General features: G+C 36.5%; 3 protein-coding genes across 7 annotated transcripts; 1 reads left to right on the top strand and 2 right to left on the bottom strand.

Moving 5' to 3' along the window:
- Window positions 1-2,167: 2,167 nt before the first annotated feature.
- Window positions 2,168-11,578, bottom strand: LOC117629853 (mechanosensitive ion channel protein 2, chloroplastic). Of its 4 annotated transcripts, XM_034362493.1 has the most exons (14): window positions 11,283-11,578; window positions 10,243-10,471; window positions 10,097-10,156; window positions 9,549-9,706; window positions 8,709-8,832; window positions 8,488-8,585; window positions 7,573-7,686; window positions 7,194-7,254; window positions 6,664-6,813; window positions 6,459-6,569; window positions 6,058-6,225; window positions 5,760-5,873; window positions 5,237-5,293; window positions 2,168-3,465 (listed from the first exon to the last, which is right to left on the bottom strand). In XM_034362493.1, the coding sequence occupies exons 2-14, from the start codon at window positions 10,318-10,320 to the stop codon at window positions 2,485-2,487; spliced, it is 2,274 nt and encodes a 757-aa protein (XP_034218384.1). In that variant the 5' UTR covers window positions 10,321-10,471; window positions 11,283-11,578; the 3' UTR covers window positions 2,168-2,484. The 4 variants fall into 4 exon arrangements, with proteins under 4 accessions (XP_034218384.1, XP_034218386.1, XP_034218387.1 ...); XM_034362495.1 differs by lacking the exon at window positions 10,097-10,156 and having other exon boundaries at window positions 11,283-11,560; XM_034362496.1 differs by lacking the exons at window positions 8,488-8,585; window positions 8,709-8,832 and having other exon boundaries at window positions 11,283-11,559.
- Window positions 11,579-12,432: 854 nt separating this feature from the next.
- Window positions 12,433-13,787, top strand: LOC117629855 (magnesium-dependent phosphatase 1-like). Of its 2 annotated transcripts, none has more exons than XM_034362500.1 (3): window positions 12,433-12,785; window positions 12,981-13,110; window positions 13,387-13,787. In XM_034362500.1, the coding sequence occupies exons 1-3, from the start codon at window positions 12,501-12,503 to the stop codon at window positions 13,422-13,424; spliced, it is 453 nt and encodes a 150-aa protein (XP_034218391.1). In that variant the 5' UTR covers window positions 12,433-12,500; the 3' UTR covers window positions 13,425-13,787. The 2 variants fall into 2 exon arrangements, with proteins under 2 accessions (XP_034218391.1, XP_034218390.1); XM_034362499.1 differs by having other exon boundaries at window positions 12,436-12,785; window positions 12,981-13,097.
- An 850-nt stretch (window positions 13,788-14,637) lies between these two features.
- Window positions 14,638-19,772, bottom strand: LOC117629854 (uncharacterized protein At4g38062). Its single transcript, XM_034362498.1, has 2 exons — window positions 19,001-19,772; window positions 14,638-17,901 (listed from the first exon to the last, which is right to left on the bottom strand). The coding sequence occupies exon 2, from the start codon at window positions 17,854-17,856 to the stop codon at window positions 14,803-14,805; it is 3,054 nt and encodes a 1,017-aa protein (XP_034218389.1). The 5' UTR covers window positions 17,857-17,901; window positions 19,001-19,772; the 3' UTR covers window positions 14,638-14,802.
- Between the last annotated feature and the right edge of the window lie 147 nt (window positions 19,773-19,919).

Here is a 19,919-nt window from a genome sequence, read left to right on the forward strand (position 1 = left end):
CGTCCCCATCCCCGTCGGGAGACTATCCTCCATACCCGCCCCGAATCCCCGATTTTTTTGCATAGAAAAATATTTATCATACATTTTAACATTAAGTTTCATATTAACTTATCATTCAACACATCCAAATTAACTATAAAGTTCAACTCAACTATTTAAAATCACATCAATATGAAATTCCATAGAAAATTAGGAAGAATTAGGAGAGGGAAGTTTACTTAGGGTTAAACATAAATATTATAAATATTTATTTATTTATTTAAATATAAACATATATATTTTCGGGCCGGGTTCGGGGATGGGGACTCCAATACCATCCCCTCCCCATGTCCGTCGGGGATTTTTCAAGTTCGGGGATCCCAGTACCCGATACCCATTTAGACCCGAAATCTCCTCCCGTTGGGGTCGGGAACCCGCCCCTACGGGGATTTTTGCCATCCCTACCTGAGCAGAACCCCTCCCCCCCCCTTCCCCCCTCTTTCCCAATACCCACACTCAAAATTGTTGGAGTGTCAGACATGCCGACATGAGGATACAAGTTAGACACGCCTCCGACACGCGTTGGAACGAATTGAACACGGTCAAGACACAGTGGGGACACAGATTGGAACGGTCAAGACAATGCATGGACCAATTTGAAATTTTGAAAATAAAAACTGGGGTCAAAACTTAATTTTTGAAATTGTGGTGGACAGTAGGGTTAAAAGTGTAAAAAATAACTTTTCTAAACCTAAAGCTCACCTATTTAGCCACAAATCTCATTTATGGACACAGTAGCCACGAGATCCCTTCCCTTTTCTTCTGATCTCCCTTTCCAAGCATGTTGTTTTCTAATAGTAACAACAATAGATGCTTAAAGAAGACTAGCCTCCCTGCACGCGCTTTCGCGCCTGCAAGAGGCTTTTTTTTAAAAAAATTTAAATTTATTTTAGAATTAAAAAAGATAATGGGTAGTTGTGTTCCCTAAAAATAGGATCCATTATCTGCTTTTTCTTTTTCTTTTTCTTTTTTTAAATATGAAAAAATGTGAATTTACTGTATTATCCTCATTTAATTAATAATTTGAATTCTTAATGTTTGCATTAACCAAGGGTATTTTCTGGTATTTTGAATGTTTCACCATTCTCTGCCTTTTGCTTTATATATAGATGCTTAAAGAAGATTAAGAGTTTTGATTATTTATGTTTTATTTTGTAGTCTATTAATTACTATGTATGGATGATGAACATAAGTCATTTGTTTTGTTTTATGGAATTATATGACACTAAAGTATTGAGTATAAATTACCATTTTTAAATATATAAAAGTATATATTATTCTAATTTTTATTAGGATTTATTATTATTTTAATTGTCATGACCGAGCTGATCTTATTTTTTTGATATTTTTCGTGTCACATTTCTCTGTTTCCGTACCCATGTCCGTGCAGCAGAACCCATAACTCATTCCCCTCTTCCCCGACCAGTGCCCCTCTCGCAGAGAGAGAGAGAGAGAGAGAGAGAGAATTTTCAAAATTTTAAAGTTTTAAAGTTTAAATTTTATGTTTGTATTTTAATTTTTAAAGCAAATAATGTTTATTATTTTTTAATCCATGTTGGTGGTGGGCTCCACTTTGCCACATCACCCACTCAAATTGGTGAGTAAAAAACCTAGGTGCATAAAATTACTAAAACACCAATGCCACGTCATCAAACTTATCAGATTGTTTGATATAGTTGACATAAGGGGGGTAATGTGGAACACCAAACCTTGATCAACGAGGCAAAGTAAGTCACTTTGACTTTAAAAGGGTAAAGTGAGATTACCAATGTTTCAGGGGCACTGTAGTAATTAAGCCTTAAAAATATTCAAAAGCTGTTTACACAATTATATTGAACAAATATTGACACCAGATAAGTGTATTATGAATCAAAAGCCCCTCATGATCCCTTTATTGAACAAATAAGCACACTAGACATTCACTAAGCCATTTGTATTAAACGTTCACTGAAGGACCTTAATGTATAAATTCGAGAATTGCTGGATTTCTAATACAATTAAGTTTTGTTCGGGACTTCAGAAACCTATTCAAATAATTGCCCACCAATGCAGTCCTTTTCTTATATTTTATTACAGTATGTTTGAAAAGCTTACCAAATTTAAAGCAGAATGAAATGAGAGCCCGATATGAGAGAAAAAAAAGAACCCCAATTTCAACTTGGACATGTATGAACATCTTTGTAATCGTGAAAGAAATCCAAACAGATCAGCCTCAAATGGCCGTGATGGAAGCTTACATTTTTCTTTGATGTATTGTTGGCCCAATGAAAAGGGCCGACAAATGCTACACAGTACCATTAGCAATGACAACGACGAAAAATACAGTGAGAATGTACACTGTACAGTGTGAGCAGCTTTGAAAAAATACAGCTTCATGGAGTGCCTTTCTAAAAGAGTCCGGAATTGCATAGGGCATAAGCCACGACTCCCTTGATCTTCCTAAACTCAATCACTACCAGATGTTGAACCCGGTGCAGCTGGAACCTGATAATTTTTCTTACCCTTATCAGCATTTGGAGATGCATTTCCTTTGCGGCTAGATGCCAAGTCATTTGCCGCTACACGAGGCGAAGGGGAAGCCATCCCCTCCTCGATAGGAAGGGTTCTCTTTGAGCCCTCTAAAGCAACACCAAGCACTATATTTTCTTCTATAGCAGGCCTTGATGGTGGTGTCTCTGGAATTGGCATCCTTTCATCTTCCTGTTTCACTGGAGAAGCCGCTGACCCACTTGTTTTGTCAGCACCACCTTCGGATGAGGAAAATGTAGGTTTATTAGTAGTGCTCGGAATAACATTCCCTAAACTTGCAGTCTTAAGTTGCTTTCTATCAGAGATATTTTGTGTCGAATTATCAGATACTGTGCCCGCTGCTTTGGAGTCAGAATCAGACTTTTCAGTGTCTCTAGAATTCATCTTGGAGATAGAATTAGATGTTGACATCCCTGTTTCTTTGTCACCAACTTGGGGATAAGAAATAGATGATTTTGCACCCTTGGAATCCTCCTTCGTGTTTAAATTTGGCATTTCTCCACTCCTGGCTTCTGCCTTGGTGTCAGATAATGGTGTTTCTCTGGTCTTGGAGTCAGATACTGGTGTTGCTCCAACTTTAGAATCTGCCTTGGTGTCAGAAATTGGTGTTTCTCTGACCTTGGAGTCAGGTGCTGGCCGCACTGTGGCTTTCCCATCTCGCTCTCCACTTGTTTGCATACGGCTTCTTTTTTTATCTTCTCCATTGATTTTGTATGAGGGTTCAATCAGTAGGAGTGGGCGTCTGGATGTTACTCCAGAATGGTTATATATTGTATCTGCAAATGGTACATTGTCCAAATCGGTGTCACTATACATTTTCTGAACTGTACGAATTGGTGTGGCAAGTCGGGCCTTATGATGGCTAATGACTCTGAGAAGATCCAACAGTATAGCTTCCTGTTCATTCAAACATTCATTATATGTAATATGAGCAATGGTCTCACAGAGAAAGAAATCATAATGTAAAAATGCATTGTAATTAGACTTAGGAGTTATGGGTCATAGTACAATTATTATATAAAGTGGGAAACAAACTGAATGATGTACTCCGGTCAGACTCATATTGCCAGACAATGAATCTGGAACACACATTCAGGCAAGTACCAATCTGATTTCAGATTCAGAGTACGCCAGGAATACATATTCATTCTGCCATTTTGTTAATGGCAATTTGTGTGCCGTCATTGGTAATGGCACAAAGAATCCCACCTCATCTTATTCATTTTTCTGTTAATTTTCTTGTATCTGTAAATGACTGACAAAGCCGTTAACTGTTGTGTCATCTTTCATGCTTTGTGTTATTCAGGATCTCAGAGGAAATACGATACTTATCGGGGTATGGTATATGGTCCCCTATTATCTTATTGGTGTTTCAAGTGTTAGGTCTTTGCACACCAATGGCATTATCACCTTAGACATCCATGAACGAACTTCAAACCTATCTGAATACAATTTTCGGATGAAGCAGAGATTTCTAGATCCCAAATGGGAGTAAGTTTCCAATAAAGGAAATATATTGATCTATTAAATGAGACAGGAGTGTTTGGGAGCTAAGTCGATTGATACTCCTATGGATCCTAAAGTCAAATTTGATAATGAAGCAGGTGAACTCCTAAATGACCCAGATGTTATTAGTTTCAGATGCGGACTGGCAGGTGTCTACGTGGGTAAATCTATCTCCTGTTGTTGTAGTGGGTTAGGAAGTAAAAAAGAAAAGTGACAGCACTCTATGAGAGTGTTTTGTGATAATCAAAGTCTAATTTGATATTTCAAGAGAGGATGAGACATACTGACAAGGATTGTTATTTTGTGGGAAATAGGACTGTGAAGAAATGGACAGCAAGTAATTCAATATTTCAACTCTACATGTATATTGCAAGTAATTTGACATTTCATGAGGTTATGAAACATATTGACATGGAATCCATGGATTGCTACTAAGAGAGAGAAAGGACTATGAAGAAACATATTACTACATCTTATGTCAGGTCTAAGAATGAGTCGGGAGATATCTTTAGCAATGATTTTTTTTTGTCTTAACATAGGGAAAGGAAATCTTTCTAACATTTGTAAAAGGTTTGGCATGACAATTATTTATCCTCCAGCTTGAGAGGGGAGTGTTGTAGGTTATGGATCATAGTGTAATCATAATATAAATGGGGTTTATGAAATTAACTCAAAGATGTCTTTATATAAATATATCTAGGGAGCCGACATTTTGAGGGTGACGACTCTCTCTCGTTCACATTATACTCTCTTTTGCTTGCTTACTTCATCATGTAGCGTAACATAAAAAGCTTCTAATACATCCATCAAATCCCCATATTTGGATTAGGATTGCATTACCGTTAACAAAATAATTGTCTCAAACCTCTAAAGCGTCTGGCCCAAAGAAAGAAATACAAAATAAAATCTACATGCTACGCAAACCACCTAAGCATCCCTAGTCTTATTAACTAAATGTGTCTCAAGAACGAAATTGTTAACATGCAAGGTATGGGGTGAAACATGCATTATTTCAACGTAAGAAAACAGTTTCTACTTAATTGGTTAAGATATTTTATCATCTTTCTTCCACATTAGCATATTGTAATTTAACTTAATTATGGTAAACTGAAGCCAGCTAATTAGAAGGTAGAACAGCTCTACTGAATCAAAATGCTCTTACCTTGACGCATAAATACTCTTCATGATGTGATGTCTTCACAAAACAGGAAACCAAGATCTGCAATATGCACAAAATAAGAAACTTATGTACACATATGTATGTAGTTGAAAGTTAAAACACATATAATTGTGAGGACAATAATATTTAAAAAAATAATTTTATTGTTAAGCCTATGGACACACGCTCATTGCTTCACTTGTTGAACACTTATGCATACATATATAAGATTTTCAAATAAAAAATTACTTACAATATGTAAGCAGGATGACTAGTTTGGAGTGCCAACAACAGTTTTTTTTTTGTTTTTTTTTTGTTTTAGCATGTACTCTCTCTCTCTCTCTCTCTTAAACAATAAAACAAAAACATTAACGGGGAACCATATCAAAACTAGTGTGTCCTTCCCAAATAAATGAGAAATTAACTCGACATCTAAAAAAACAGAATCAATAAATAACTAGCACCTATGAACGGATGTGGATGTCGTAAATAATTGTAAGAACATAAAATTGTTTAAAACACTAACCAAAAGAGCTTGATTCTCAGGAGTAACATTATCCAGAAATACTCTTCTATGCAACCTCTGCTGCTCAACTTGAGGATTCTTGGACAAGACTTTGCGCATGTCAGCAACAATATTCTGCACAAAGATTAGGGAAACCAACAAGTAACACACTCAGCATGCATGCAATTACATCAATGTTCTGACAACCAGGTCAGCCATCAAACCAGAAGAGGAGAGGACCAAAAGTCAGAGATTGAACTGAGATCATCTGACTCCTTATATCTTATGTATTGAAGAAATAGTTAATCTTACTCCTTACATTTATCTTATGGACATCCAAGTGACTTATAGCAAGGTGAGTTTTGATACGCCAATGAGTTTTTTGACTGAGATTTCTCACGACATTCACTGTGAACTGGTGGTTTGGAATGTGAACTGCTTCACGGTCTTCACCTCTAACAATTGTTGGTGACCACCAACCCACGTGCTACACACAACAAAAGAGTCCCAGATTACTACGGTAATCTATAATTTCAGCAAACAAATGTTAATAAAATTGGTCATGTAACTGCATGGTTTCGTGTCTGCATTATTACCAGTTTACAAATATGCATAATATCTGTACCCCCCCAAAAAAAAAAAGGCATTAATATCTTTCTCTAGTCTCCCTCCAACTGTCAGTTTATCCTAGTGCATGAATGTTCAATCTCAAATACGAACCTCAACGGTGCCAGATACTTCATATCCTTCGATTTTTGTTTGAATCCATTCATTCACAACAAAAGGCCGAGTCGCATGAATCATTGCACTTGACAGGAAATTTGTGAAGATCTAGATTTAAAAAGAAGAGGTCAAACAATGAAATAAACTTGGATATTTAAAGAAAAATAAGAACATCTCATGAAAGAGAGTTTCAGGGTTTCACCTCACGACCAGCCAGCGTCAATAACACTGTCCCAAGACCTCCTGCAGTAAGCCACTTTTGGGTAGAGAAACCTAGCAACTCCATGAATAATGAAACAGCAGCAACCCATACTGCAGAGTAAACAGCCTTCCCAGCAAATTGAAAACCCATCTGCACAAAATGAAAGAGCTCATTCTTTATGGAAATAACTACAATGCATTTCATGGAGAGAGAGAGAGAGAGAGAGAGAGAGAGAGAGAGAGAGAGAATGGCAGGTGGGATCCCTTGATAACCACTAGCATAATTTGACTATTCAGCAAAATAAGACCCAGATGTCATTGCAATTAATCAAGCATATTTGTTCATACTTGTGTGCCTCTTCAATAAGGCATAACCAAAAAAAAAATGAAAAGCCAATGAGTGCAGGAATATAGCACATAAGCTAGAGCTAGAAGTAAATAAGGAAAAAAAAAAAAAAAAAAAGGAAAATCCTAGAAATTTGAATCCCCGAATCAGATAATAAGTTGAACAATATGGCACGTAACACATACATTTCTGGTATCACCGGAGTCACTAGTCTCCATGAAATACTTCTGTGCTTGTTGAATCACACTGCATGAAAATATTGCAATTAGATATCAAGAAAGCAACTGTCCACCAGGGTTACAAATTGGAGACTGTCAGCTGCATTAAAGAGCACAAATCATTACAGAAACTATATATCATGGAAAGCTTATGGTTGATTGGTCCAATGAAACATCAAGAAATTAAAAAGACCAAGTATTGGTGATCAGAAACACAGTACTTAAAATGTTCAGAAAAAATCTTCAATTTTTTCTTCAAGTGGTCCAACAGTTATACTCTGCTATATTATTGTTTGCTGACAACCTAATCAAGCATTTTCAAGACTAAAATAGAAAACAGGCTGACCTTGATAAACAATAGGCAAATGCCAGAACAGTTGACAATGATCTTATAAAATCCAAAAGACGTTGCTTTACAATCTGGCTAGCTTCTGTAGGTAGAACAACTGGATCCAATGCCCTGCAAGAAAACCACTATGATCAGTACATTACCTAATTGGAATAGGCTTCACATAAAAAATTTTAAAAAAATTATTATTTCTCCAATGTTCTGTTGCGAGGGAACTTCAGGGCCCATTTGGAACTTTTTTCATGTTTGGTTTCAGTTTTTAATTTTCGTTAGAAATAGAGGGAAAATATATGAGGGAAAGGAGGGCAGTAGGAGAGAGGAGGGAGAAATGAAGGAGAACATATGAAACAAAAAATTGAAAAAAAAACTACTTAAAATTGTATCAAATTTATAGTTTTCATTTTATCAACCATTTCAAATATAATTCTTCCACCTCCCTCCAGCCACCCTTCTTAATTCCTCCTTTCTCACATATATTTCTCTCTCTCTAACCAAAAACCAAAACCGAATTCACAAAGACCCTTAGTCACCTGTGTTTTATCTTTATGGGGTACATACATTAATGCCTTAACAGTTCTGGAATACATACGGTGCTGGAAGGAGAAGTTTGGTTGATGAGGAAGTAGAGTGGTTTCAAGGCTGTTCCACCTTTATCATAATAATCACATAAATGAAGGAAAAGAAAATAGTCAAAATTTTAATGGTGTTGAGTTCTCTTTAATAACCCAAAGGTTCTAAACCCATTGTTTGACTGAATTTATCCGTTTTAGACAGTATTCCTTCCTTATCTTCTTCAGAGCTTTTAGATTTTCTCATTTTTCTAACTCTAAATTTTGTTTTGGCAGAAGGACTTCCCATGAAGAAGATAAGACATAAAATTATATAATCCAGAAAAACAAAACATAGAGAAACCTGCATATGAGTATTGCTCCCATCCATAGCAGCATGGGTTGAATATACGAGGTTGTAACATAATGAGTATTACTCTTTTTCCAACTACCATCACTTTTCTGCAGAATAGTATGAAAAATTGGATAACATTATCAGGTGTTTGTCCAATTCATAAACACAGGCAAAATGAACTGCACTGTATTATTTAAAGCAAAAAAGAAGACACAAAAAGATAAACATACATGAAGTATCAGATTTCTGCTCAGGCGCATAAGTGGTGCAAGACCCCATATGGCAAAGGTAATAATGCCAACTGATGGAATCAATTTGAAGACAAGAGGACAACATTGCAAAGCATTATATGACCTGCATAATAAAACGAATGACTGTTTATAAAATTTAGCAAAGAAGATTCCACAAATCACAAATGTAAAGCACTAAAGATTACAGCATTTGACATCATGCACAACTGATAAAGACATGAAAGCCTGCATTTAAAATGCACCAGCTGAACAACAGAGAACACGAGAACTATTAAGCAAGCAAAAACACCAAGATATCTGAACTCGATATCCCTCTACTTATCAGACTTTAGTATTCATATCTAAGTAGTTTTATTGCAATCGACCATCACTACTAGAGATTGAAATACTATTTTGAGCAGTCTGTTTGTTGCTTATAAGTAGGTAGAGTCAAAACATATTAATGGCATGATACATCAAAACACCATTCTAGAAACTTATCTGGGTCATACAAATACCTATGATCAGGGGAAAAAAGTATGCAAATTGATTTCCAAAATAAAATGATGCCATGCTCATATATTGGTAAATGGTAATAGGTTGCTTATGTTTAAACTGAAGCAGAAGTTATCAAATAACATTTTCAAGACAAAATCAAAAGAATAACATAAGTAGAATGAAAGATTGAAAGGAAACTATAGAGTAAAGCCACAGAAGCTATCGTAATGCACAAACCATAGTCATGCACAAGTTACCAAAGAATTTTAATATTAAAAAACCATAACTATAAGGCACGCATATGACATGTTCATACACACTTAAGCAAGAAACAAAAATTACCTTGCCAACACCATTGCAGCTGTCTTCAAGCCGTGTTGGTCAAATGGTTGGCCTGATGTTAGCGAAGAATGGCACTTAAATGCATGACAGCTGCGAGACACAGTATGTAAGGACCTGTATCCATTGTCTGATAAACGGATACCCCAAGAATCCTGCTTCTGAAATTGTGACACAGGAGATAAACTCAAAATCTTTGCTGAAAGTGTCTAAACTTCCAAAAGATGAGAGCATCACTAAAAGAGTATTCCTATATATACGTGTGTTATCTTGCCACACAGTCTAGTAAGAGAATGTTTCCCTATATATACCATCTACTGTACTCCAGACAAGTAACTCAGCCATCATTTCCCCATACAAAAAATTTACACATCCATCTGCTAAATGGACGAGAAAACAAGTAATAGAATGAAGTACATCAGAATGGTCAAATTTTTTTATATATGTTAGGAAAACTAATAGAATGTAATGATAGCAAGTGATCACTCCTCCTCTGTCCCAATTGGTCCTATCCATTTCTAGGGTCTAAAGTAATAAGGCATGAATCATACCGCAAATCGTGATGTAAGGGCAGTGCTTAATGAATGTAACTTGTCCCTTCCTATTCCACTCTGTGAAGAATGAAATTACTTTAGGAAAAAAACAATCTCTAGATAATAGTGCAATAGAAATTTAAAAAAATAAAGTTTTATAGTACCTTATATTGTTCTCGGTACCTCTGATTCTTGCAAAGTCCCAGTTGATGGGACAATTGCAATGAACCAGCAAGAACCATTATTGGGTTGAAAGTACCACGTCAGATCATAACACAGCTCAAAACACACAGTCTTCAAAAGTCAATTGATATTTGATTAAGTGATCAAGTAGTCTTTCACAACATTGCAACCCCGGAACCAGCTTAAGCTAATCAAATATTCTAACAAGGTCTGAAACAGGAAAAACATATCATCACATTCAAAGCTAAACACAAGAACATTTTGAAATAAAATAAAATAAAATCTAGTGATTGCTCAAATATTAGTAATTTCTTGATGCACGAATTAGCACATAATAGACAAAATATTAAAATGGAAACACGGTAGTTTACCAAAATTCATGACTGACCCATCAACTTTAGTAACATGTTCACTGAACAGTGTAGGGAAATCCATCCATACACATTCTATTTTACTCTGTAATCTTGTGCTAACATATTTGGTTTATTTACAAGCCTTCATGTTACAATCAAAAACCTCGCCGTGGCCAATATTTGGTGGGTTTGCCCTTCTCAGTGCACCACCCTCTAACTTAAATCTCATCAACACCTCCTAGTGGATGCATTAATTTCTCTACCCACGGGAATGCTAAACTTCTAATAATCAAATCAAACAATCAAATGAATTCATACGATAAATTTCAGTTCAAAAGTAACTCTCACTGTAAAATTTCCACTGACCCAAACCCCAAAATTTCCCCTCCATATAAGGAGTTTGGCACAAGTTCTTGAATTACACGGTTATATAATTCTAATAAACAGCAAAACATACAAAAAGGAAAGGAAAATCTGCACGTGAGGCTAATTCAAAATTCAAAATTAATAAGAGAAACCCTTCCTCCTCACTGACATGATATACAGAAAGAGTTTCAATACGCAAAATCACATTTCAACTCAATAAATTGACTCCGCCATGAAGATTCCCATGGCGTAAAGAATTAGCAAGAAATTTCTGGCTTGAAAATTGGAGTTTAAGAGATTACCTCGTAGACTGAAAAAAGGACGAAGGGGAAACTCCCAGGCTTCGGAGGCTTTCAATGGAATTTCGAGGCTGGTTTTCCTTTTCTTCAATGGGGAGCCCGAAGGCGACGAGATGACGACAGATGGAAGAATTAAAAATTAAAAATTATGCAACGCCCTTGCAACTTTGCAGAATCAGTATTCGTTCTCTTTTTAGAAAAATGGTGATTCTATTTGGACCCCCTCAGTATTCATTATATTTATTTTCCAACGCTCTTGCGGACTTGCGCCTTGAACTTTTGGGTTTGTTCCATTTTAGTGATTTTCTTAGGAAACATGCGGCTTCAGCACCTGGCTCCTATAAATACAATTTTTAGTCACCATTTTGAGAACTTTGCATGAATAGAAGGTGTAAAAACAATTTTATTGACCAATTATCACTTGAGGAGCTCAATCTACCTGAAATTGAGAAATAAAAGTCATGTTCTTTCTATGCATCATTATCACGTCACAAGCTCAAATTCTACAAATCAATATTTTTAAATCTCAATTCACTCCTATTCAATTATGGGAACATTTTTTTCTTACCACTTTAACCCAAGGTGGATCATTATCACTTTTTTTAATATTTGACACGTATTTATAAGCATAATCATAGTTTCATACACACAAAACAAATAGTTAACTATAGTTATGCTCACGGACAAGTGTCAAGTATTGAGAAGAATGGTGAAAGTACACCTTAGGTTATAGTGATGAGCAAAAATATTTCCTTCAATTTCCCATTGTAATCACAACACCCACTTAGTCAACCATTTCTTGTCTCTCTCTCTCTCTCTCCTCTACATCTTCTATGTTCTATGTGCCTTCACAAAATTCCGACTAAAAATTATGATAAACAAACTCTACCTATGAAAGAAAGTGTAATAATAACACTGACACCACCTAGCATAATATAAATAGTTGAACAACTAAGAAAAAGTGGATCAAGGGAGATGGGTACGAATTAACAAGAATTGTAGCCAAACAATGCTTTAACTCCATTCCACAATAATTTCTGGTTTGGTTAGTGTTCTTTTGTTACTTAATGGGTTTATGTGTAATGATTTTAAACTTTCATGGGTGTTCGTGAAATTTTCAAAACCTCAAGGATTTAGTGAAATACGAAAGACACAAATTCCCAGACGAGAAAGATTGCCCCAGTCTCGGCGACCCACGTAGAGAGAGAGAGAGAGACAACTATGGGAGACGACGAGAAAGTGAAGAACGAGGCTCTCCAGATAATCGGGCAACACCAGAACTTGCCCACTCTTGTCGTCTTCGATCTCGATTACACTCTCTGGCCCTTCTATTGCGAGTGCTGCGATGAGGATGAAATGCCATATCTCTATCCACAGGCCTCAGCCATATTATATGCTCTCAAAGACAAGGCCATTTCCATGGCTGTTGCTTCAAGGTCTCCAACTCCTGATATAGCCAAATCATTCCTTCAAACATTGGGCATCCACTCCTTGTTTGTGACCCAGGTTTGTGGTGACCCATTCAACTTTCTTTTTCTTTTTCTTTTTCCTCTATTGATTCAATTTCAATTGCAATGTTTCAATATTATGCATGGGTTCTTTCTTGGGTTTCAATTGCATTTTGTGTTTTTGTTGTAAAAGAATTGTGGGTATGTTTTCTTTGCTTTGAACCAAATGGTATTTGGGTTTTTGTTTATGCAGGAGATTTTCTCCAGTTGGACTCACAAAACAGAGCATATACAAAGAATTCATGCAACCACTGGGGTGCCATTTAGCTCAATGCTTTTCTTTGATGATGAGGATAGGAATATTCAAACGGTAATTATGTTAGGTACATTTGGATGAAATGATTTGGATTTTGAGTTTTGAGTTTTGACAATATAATGTCATGTTTTGTGTTTGAAATGATTAGATACTATGAGTCATTTGAAATTCATGTCTTTATTCTTTTTCCTTTCCTTCTAATTACATATCCTTATTCATAGCCCTATCAAGCAATTCATCTATATAATGTAAATTAAATTAATCCTCTTTCAACATGAAACCTTAATAAAGATAACTATAATTCGATGCATGCTAAGTGTGTTACATTACATGATATTTGCAGGTATCCAAAATGGGTGTGACAAGCATTTTAGTTGGTAATGGGGTGAACCTTGGAGCTTTGAGGCAGGGATTGTTGGAATTCTCTCGAAAGTCAGCTTCATCTAGCCGGAGGTAGTCGAGTTAGTTTGCCCCCCATTTCGGAACTGTAATGCTAATTCATACGAATGAGAATGTGATGTATTGTAGCTCAAATACGAAGTTTATACATGCTTGTGTGCCACCAAATGTCACTATCATTCATAGTACCTCAGATACATTCAACTCATTGACTTGTCCTTGGCTAAATGGTACCGATTCTTATACAGTATGTTGGAAGAATTCATTTGTGTTATCTGCTTTGAAAGTTATGGTGCAGATTGTCTATCTTTTAGATTTTATGACAGTTGATGTTGTTGAGGTCCAGCATTTTATCTTGTCTCTCTTGTATCTTGCTAGTTATTCAAAATAATGATCGATTTGGAACTCTGCGTAGGATGTTATAAAACGTGCAGGTAAGGATATCTATTCTCGCAGAAAAGATGCGTTCTGCTATATTCTCACCAAGTAAGAGAATTTTTACATCAAATGTATTCAGGACTTCTTTGCATACTTGTTTTGATAAAAAGACAGGTAAACTCCTGAACATCTTCCCATTCTTTTTTTGCTCGATTTTACTAAGACCAGACCCCAACTGATTACTTCAACACATAAATTAACCATCAAGATTGAAACTTCCAGTTAACTGGTGTAATTAACACCAGAACAGAAAGAATTGTAACAGGCACATGTAACGCACATGCTTTTGATCTTCCGGAAATGCTCTCAAATACCAGTATTCATGTAGCAAAGTCCTTAAATAGTACTATTATTGTGGCACATTGACAATATCGACAGTATTGACACAAAATTGAAAATTTATTTATGTCACATTAAAATATTCCATGTCTAAATAATGGAACAATATCGACGGTATCTATATCTATAATGGGACTTCAGTTTTAATGCTATTTCAATATTCAAGAGCATTTCCCTTGATCTTTTCTAATTGAGGTCTCTTGCATGCACGTGTAATGCATCCATATGAGAGCAAAAGTAATTCAATGTTTGGCTAAGGAAAATCATTTCAGAGATTCTGTTTCAGAATGCACCAAATTAAAGTTGTATGAATTGTTAAAGTTGATATATTCAAAAGTTTTGAAGAAGGAGGAAAAAAAATATGTTTTTCGAAAGGAAAGAATCGCAACATAACCTTAAAAATTGAAGAGACATTAGCTGAAGCATATAAGCAAACTAAAATTACTTGCTTACAAGGAGAAATCAAATTTGTGGAACTTGTTCTAGTCATAAACAAATTACTTACACGCATATGGATCATCATACACAAGCTAAAAAATCCATGGTTAATAATTGATGTTCTGAATCATATATTGGTTACAAGCTAATTGTTGAGGTCTCTAAATGGAGATCTTCTGTCAGAAATTGCTTCAGATATCTTCATCACTGTAGGCGTACAAACATTCTCTTGTTCTGGATCAACAAGCTCATCATTCCATTTTAAATCCATTCTGGAACCTTTGTTGTCAAAAGAGAGCATTATCTTATCCAACATGCTTGTCAGTTGTTTATCTGTACTGGAGAACTCGCCGATCTTATCACCCAGCCCTCCAATAAACACCAATAAGTTTTCCTTTTCTGATGACAACTTAATGACATCTTCAAGTAAATTTCTTCTTTCACTTTTTAGCTCCTCAATCAAGGCATCTGAGTTTATCAGCTTTGTCTTCATTTGATTAGTCAGTCTCTTCACTTCTAGCTCTTTCGTTTCCAGTTCAGCTTCAGCCTCCAATGCTTGTTGTTTTGACTCACACAAGGATGTTTGCTGCGATTCCAGTTTCTGCTGTATATTACAGATTTCCTCCTCAAGTTCCAGAGCCATCAACTTCCTTTCTTCAATTTCAAGTGCAGCCATAACCTCAGCAGCAGTGATTTTCTCCCAAGCTTCGTGGATCAGATCAATTTCTGCCTGTTTCTCAGCTAGCTGTGAAGAGAAAGAATCTAATGAGCAATTAAACTTATGTTCCAAGGACTCCACAAGCTGCATGAGATCATTCACTCTCTGGTATTTCTGTTCTACACGTTGGATGAGCTTCTCTTTCTCATGCTCAAATGTTCTCTCTGCATCAATTTGTGCCATCACAGCACCTGTGAATTCTATCCTCAATGATTCTTGCTCTAGCCAGCTAATCTCTTTCTCCAGTTGCTCTAAGTTCTTGTCCTTCTCTTTAGCGATTTGGAGAAATATTGAATTCTCTGATTCAAAAGACATTTCTGTCTCTGTCTTTACGGAATTAGCGTCCTTTGAATTCTCAAGCTTCTGCTCCAGTAACACAATCTTCTGCTGGAGGTTATCTATTATTTTGTCTTTCTCTTCAAAAATACAAAAAAGACCATTTTTCTGTTGCTTGATGGTTTCCCCGACATCTACCTGTGCAAGAAGAGAAGCTTCCAACTCTTTACGCATTCCAAGACTTACTTCAAGATCACTTCTTAAGTGCTCTGCAATCGATTTCCATATTTCCAATTCAAATTCAATTTCATTTCCTTCACAGATTTTCTCAGCCAACTCAGTATTTGTTCTCTCTAAGGCATCATTAACTTCTCTAAGTTCCCTTTTAAGAATGCTTTCCATCTGCGAAACTTGCTGATTCAAGTGAAGTTCATCCTTTTCACACTCTTCTTTGACACCTCTCTGTACTGTTGTAAGAACAGCATTCTTCCTCTCCAGCTGCTGCATCAGTTGAGAAATATTTTGTTCTCTCTCTTTTTCACGCAGATCCATTTCAAACTTACCATTCACAATCTTCAGTTGAGCCTCAGAAATTCCAAGTTTTAAAACCAATAACATGACAGAAAGCTCCTCATTTTCCAACTTCAGCTGCATACTTAGAGAATGACAGGCTTCCAACTCCATCTTGAGCTCTTTTATCATTCCATCTTTATACTCTAGCTCAGACAAATAGTTTCTCACATCACTTGTCATCTTTTCTAGTTGAGAGTTCCATTCAGCTCCTTCGGCCTCATTTGTTGTACTGTCCCTGTGCATCTGCTCCACTTCCATCCTGAGTTCTTTTAAGGCAGCATCTCTACTCTCTAACTCAGATCTAGAGTTGTTCAGCTCCACTCTCATTTTTTCCAGTTGAGAGCTACATTCATATTCTTTAGCCTTAAGATTTGATGTGCAGTCTCTGAGCATCTGTTCCAGTTCCATCCTGAGCCCACTTATTGCTGCATCTTTACTCCCTAACTCGGACTTATGTTTGTTCAATTCCCCTGTCATACTTTCCAGTCGAGAGCTCCATTCAGCTTCTTTCGCCCTATGACTTGCAATACAATCTCTGTGCATCTGCTCCAGACTTTTGAGCTTGTTTCGCAGCTTTGCGAGAGAAGGTGAACCCGGTGCTGCTTGGATTTGGGCTTCCTGCAGTTCTTTGAGAGAAATGCGCAACTCCTGATTTTCTTGCTGCAGCTTCCCTGTCTGATATTCCATTTCTTTATAAAATGTCTCTTTGGTGCTTAGAGACTGTCTTAGAGATGCAATTTGTTTGTCCCTCTGAGCAGTCAAGCATTCCAGTTGCGATTTGGCATCCTCGCGCTCAGAAAAGACATTCTCAAAGCGCGTTTGGAATTCAGAAACTTGAACTTCCAGATACTTTCTCCGGCTTTCTTCATGAGCCAGGGCTTGGTTGCACCTCTGCAGCCGGTTTTGAAGATCATCTGAAATTCTGGTTTGAGAATCTAAGCTTGTCTGCAATGAACAAATCTCATCAAGCAATGAAGACTTCTCCATCTCCCATTCCTTCTTACTTGCCTTGAACTGTTCTCGGAGCTTGTCATGTGCTTCTTCTAGATGTCTGAACTGCTCCTTCTTCCATTTTAGCTGATCTTGAACCTTCTGATTGTCCTCCTCTAGTTTGAGTATCACATCATCTCTCTCTCTTAGTTCTTTGGGTGCATTAGCTTTCTTCTCTGCTTCAGAACATTTCTTCTGTGAAACTGATAGACGGCCTTTAAGGCCTTCAATCTCTTCTCTATATGCACTGATTGTTTTCTCTTGATCCATTTTCTTCTCATTTGCCTCATCTAAAGCCAATACCATCACTCTGTTTGTATCTTCCAATTTTCGGTACTTCTCATCACAACCAACTCGAAGTTTATCGTTTGCAGCTCTAAGATGTTGGACTATGGACTCTTTATCTTTCAAACTGCATTTAAGTTCTTCACACATCTGCTGTGCCACAGAGATTTCCTCTGCCTTCTCATTTAGTTCTTGAGCCTGCTTCTCAATTTTCGAACTTGCCTGCTGGAATTTAGTGAGCTGCTCATTGTGGGCTTTCCTCAAGTTTTCGGATAATTCTGCTTTGCTTTTATATTCTGCCCTGACCTTCTCAAGCTCAGCTTTAACTTCGTCCAGCTCTTCACAAACCTTGTCCATGTTCTTTCTTTCAGGAGTATGAATTTCCAGATTACGAAAAACAACCTGTTTTCAAGAAAAACATAACTTAAATATACTTATAAGCAGGTATTATGCGCATGCCTAAACTCACAGAATATGAATTGAAAACAATGCAGCTAAAGTAATAGGACTGGAAATGGCAATCATGCTTGGACAGCTCCAGAACCATGAACCTCTTTCTTTCTGCCCTTTCCTTTCCTTACGAAAGGAACCAGAGGCTTTTTTGTTTCTAGTAATATTAATACTAATAAAGAATTTCAATAATTTAGCTCATACTCATATGTGATTCTTTCAACCGAATAGGTGAATCTTGCAGAAAATTTGTGCAGTTGTAAAGATGTCAAAGACATTGATACTTCAGCAAAAGATGAAACATTTGTGTTTTTAGTTAAGCTGTGTGGATAAATGTGTCTGGAAACTCAAATTAACTCCTAGAAAATAATGAGGACCAAAAGGAATCCAACGATATTCTGCATATACACGTATATACAAGGAAAGGAACTGATAAACAGAATGATCTAAAGCTATAAAGTCATTGTCAATTCTTTGGCTCAGACATTGTTGTTAGGCCCCATAAAATGGAAAATGCATGCCTTGTTTGTTTGCTGAAAAAATGTGAGAAACAGAAAGAAACTAATAACTTGAATCTTTCAAATTTCCAACTTGAGGAAGCTAATACCTCCCTTGTACTGAGCCAAACACATAATCAAAGCGAAATAAAACCCAACAGAGAACAAAAAGGAACAAATCAAGATTTCATATTTGTTTTGTCTTCATTTTCTTCTTACTGTTAGCAACCAAACATAAAAATCAACGAATGTAGAAGTGACAGATTCAAACTAACATGGAAATTCAGAGCTTAGAAGCATATAAAAGCATAAAATGAAGCAGTCCGAAGTCTCTGACTTAACCAAACCCAGAAATCACAAGAAGCAAAAGCGAAATGTAGCAGAAATTTCAATGAAAATAAGATAAATCTAACATAATAATGAATGCCTCAGTAATTGGTTTCAAAGGAAAACACAGGAAGGAAAAGGTTTTCTTGAGAATTCTTTCATTTTCCTGAGATTTCTCACTGACAAAACAAGTTTTTGAGAAAAACAAAGAGAGCCCAGAAAAATACCTTGCTCGGAGACCATAGATTCTTCCTTAGGCGAGGACTTAACGCAAGTGTTGTGGAATTTTCTGGTTCTTTGTGTTGAAGAGAGAAAGGAAAAGCAAATGCGAGAATAGAAAGAGAACTAGCCGTTAAGACTCAAGGGTGGGCTTTTAGCCTTCGTGGATTTGAAAATGTTTTGTACGAAATATAATCTAACGGCCTTATGGTGTGTTTCTGAACGGCGTTATGTTTTTATCTAGCCGTTGGTATTTGGGACTGGATTTGGATGGGCTTTTTACGTAAGAAATTATTAGGGTTTGGATCCACTGGGAAAAGAGGGATCGATTTCATTGTGGATAAAATATAGACGTAAGAACTTAGAACAGAAATTTGGGGGGGAAAAAACAAGATTGTGAAGGATAAAAATACAAAGAAATCTAATCCCCTTTTCAAAATTAACACATTGTTAATCCAATCAAATTTCAGGTTGAGCTCGAGGTATGAGTTCAACCCGTCCAAATACAACTCAAACTTGCATGCGGGCAAGGGATCTTGCCCTTTGGTTGAAACCATCGGCCAAGATTGAAACATAACTTGACGATAAAAACAAGTCAGTTTCACCCAATTTTGACCTATCTTTCACATTTGTTCCATCCCACTCAACACCAAGGGAATTCAGAAACCACCTTCATTTGACCCAAAGAATGCATTCTTTCTGGAGAAGTAGTGGGCTTGCCAACAAAACCTTGATGGTAGTTGTTACCTTAATTTGGTTTCTAAGGAACCTTGAAAATCCTTGGTGCTTTTTTTACCTCTATAGGACGTGCACGTAACTAGACTGGTCTCATGTGGTGTTTACCATATGGTTGGAAATGGATTTCACCCAAATGTTTCAACAATCATTGTTTTCATAAATCTTTTGCTGAGGAACCATGAGAAATGT

The sequence above is a fragment of the Prunus dulcis genome, chromosome 6, assembly GCF_902201215.1.
Source record: "Prunus dulcis chromosome 6, ALMONDv2, whole genome shotgun sequence".
Lineage (NCBI taxonomy): Eukaryota > Viridiplantae > Streptophyta > Magnoliopsida > Rosales > Rosaceae > Prunus > Prunus dulcis.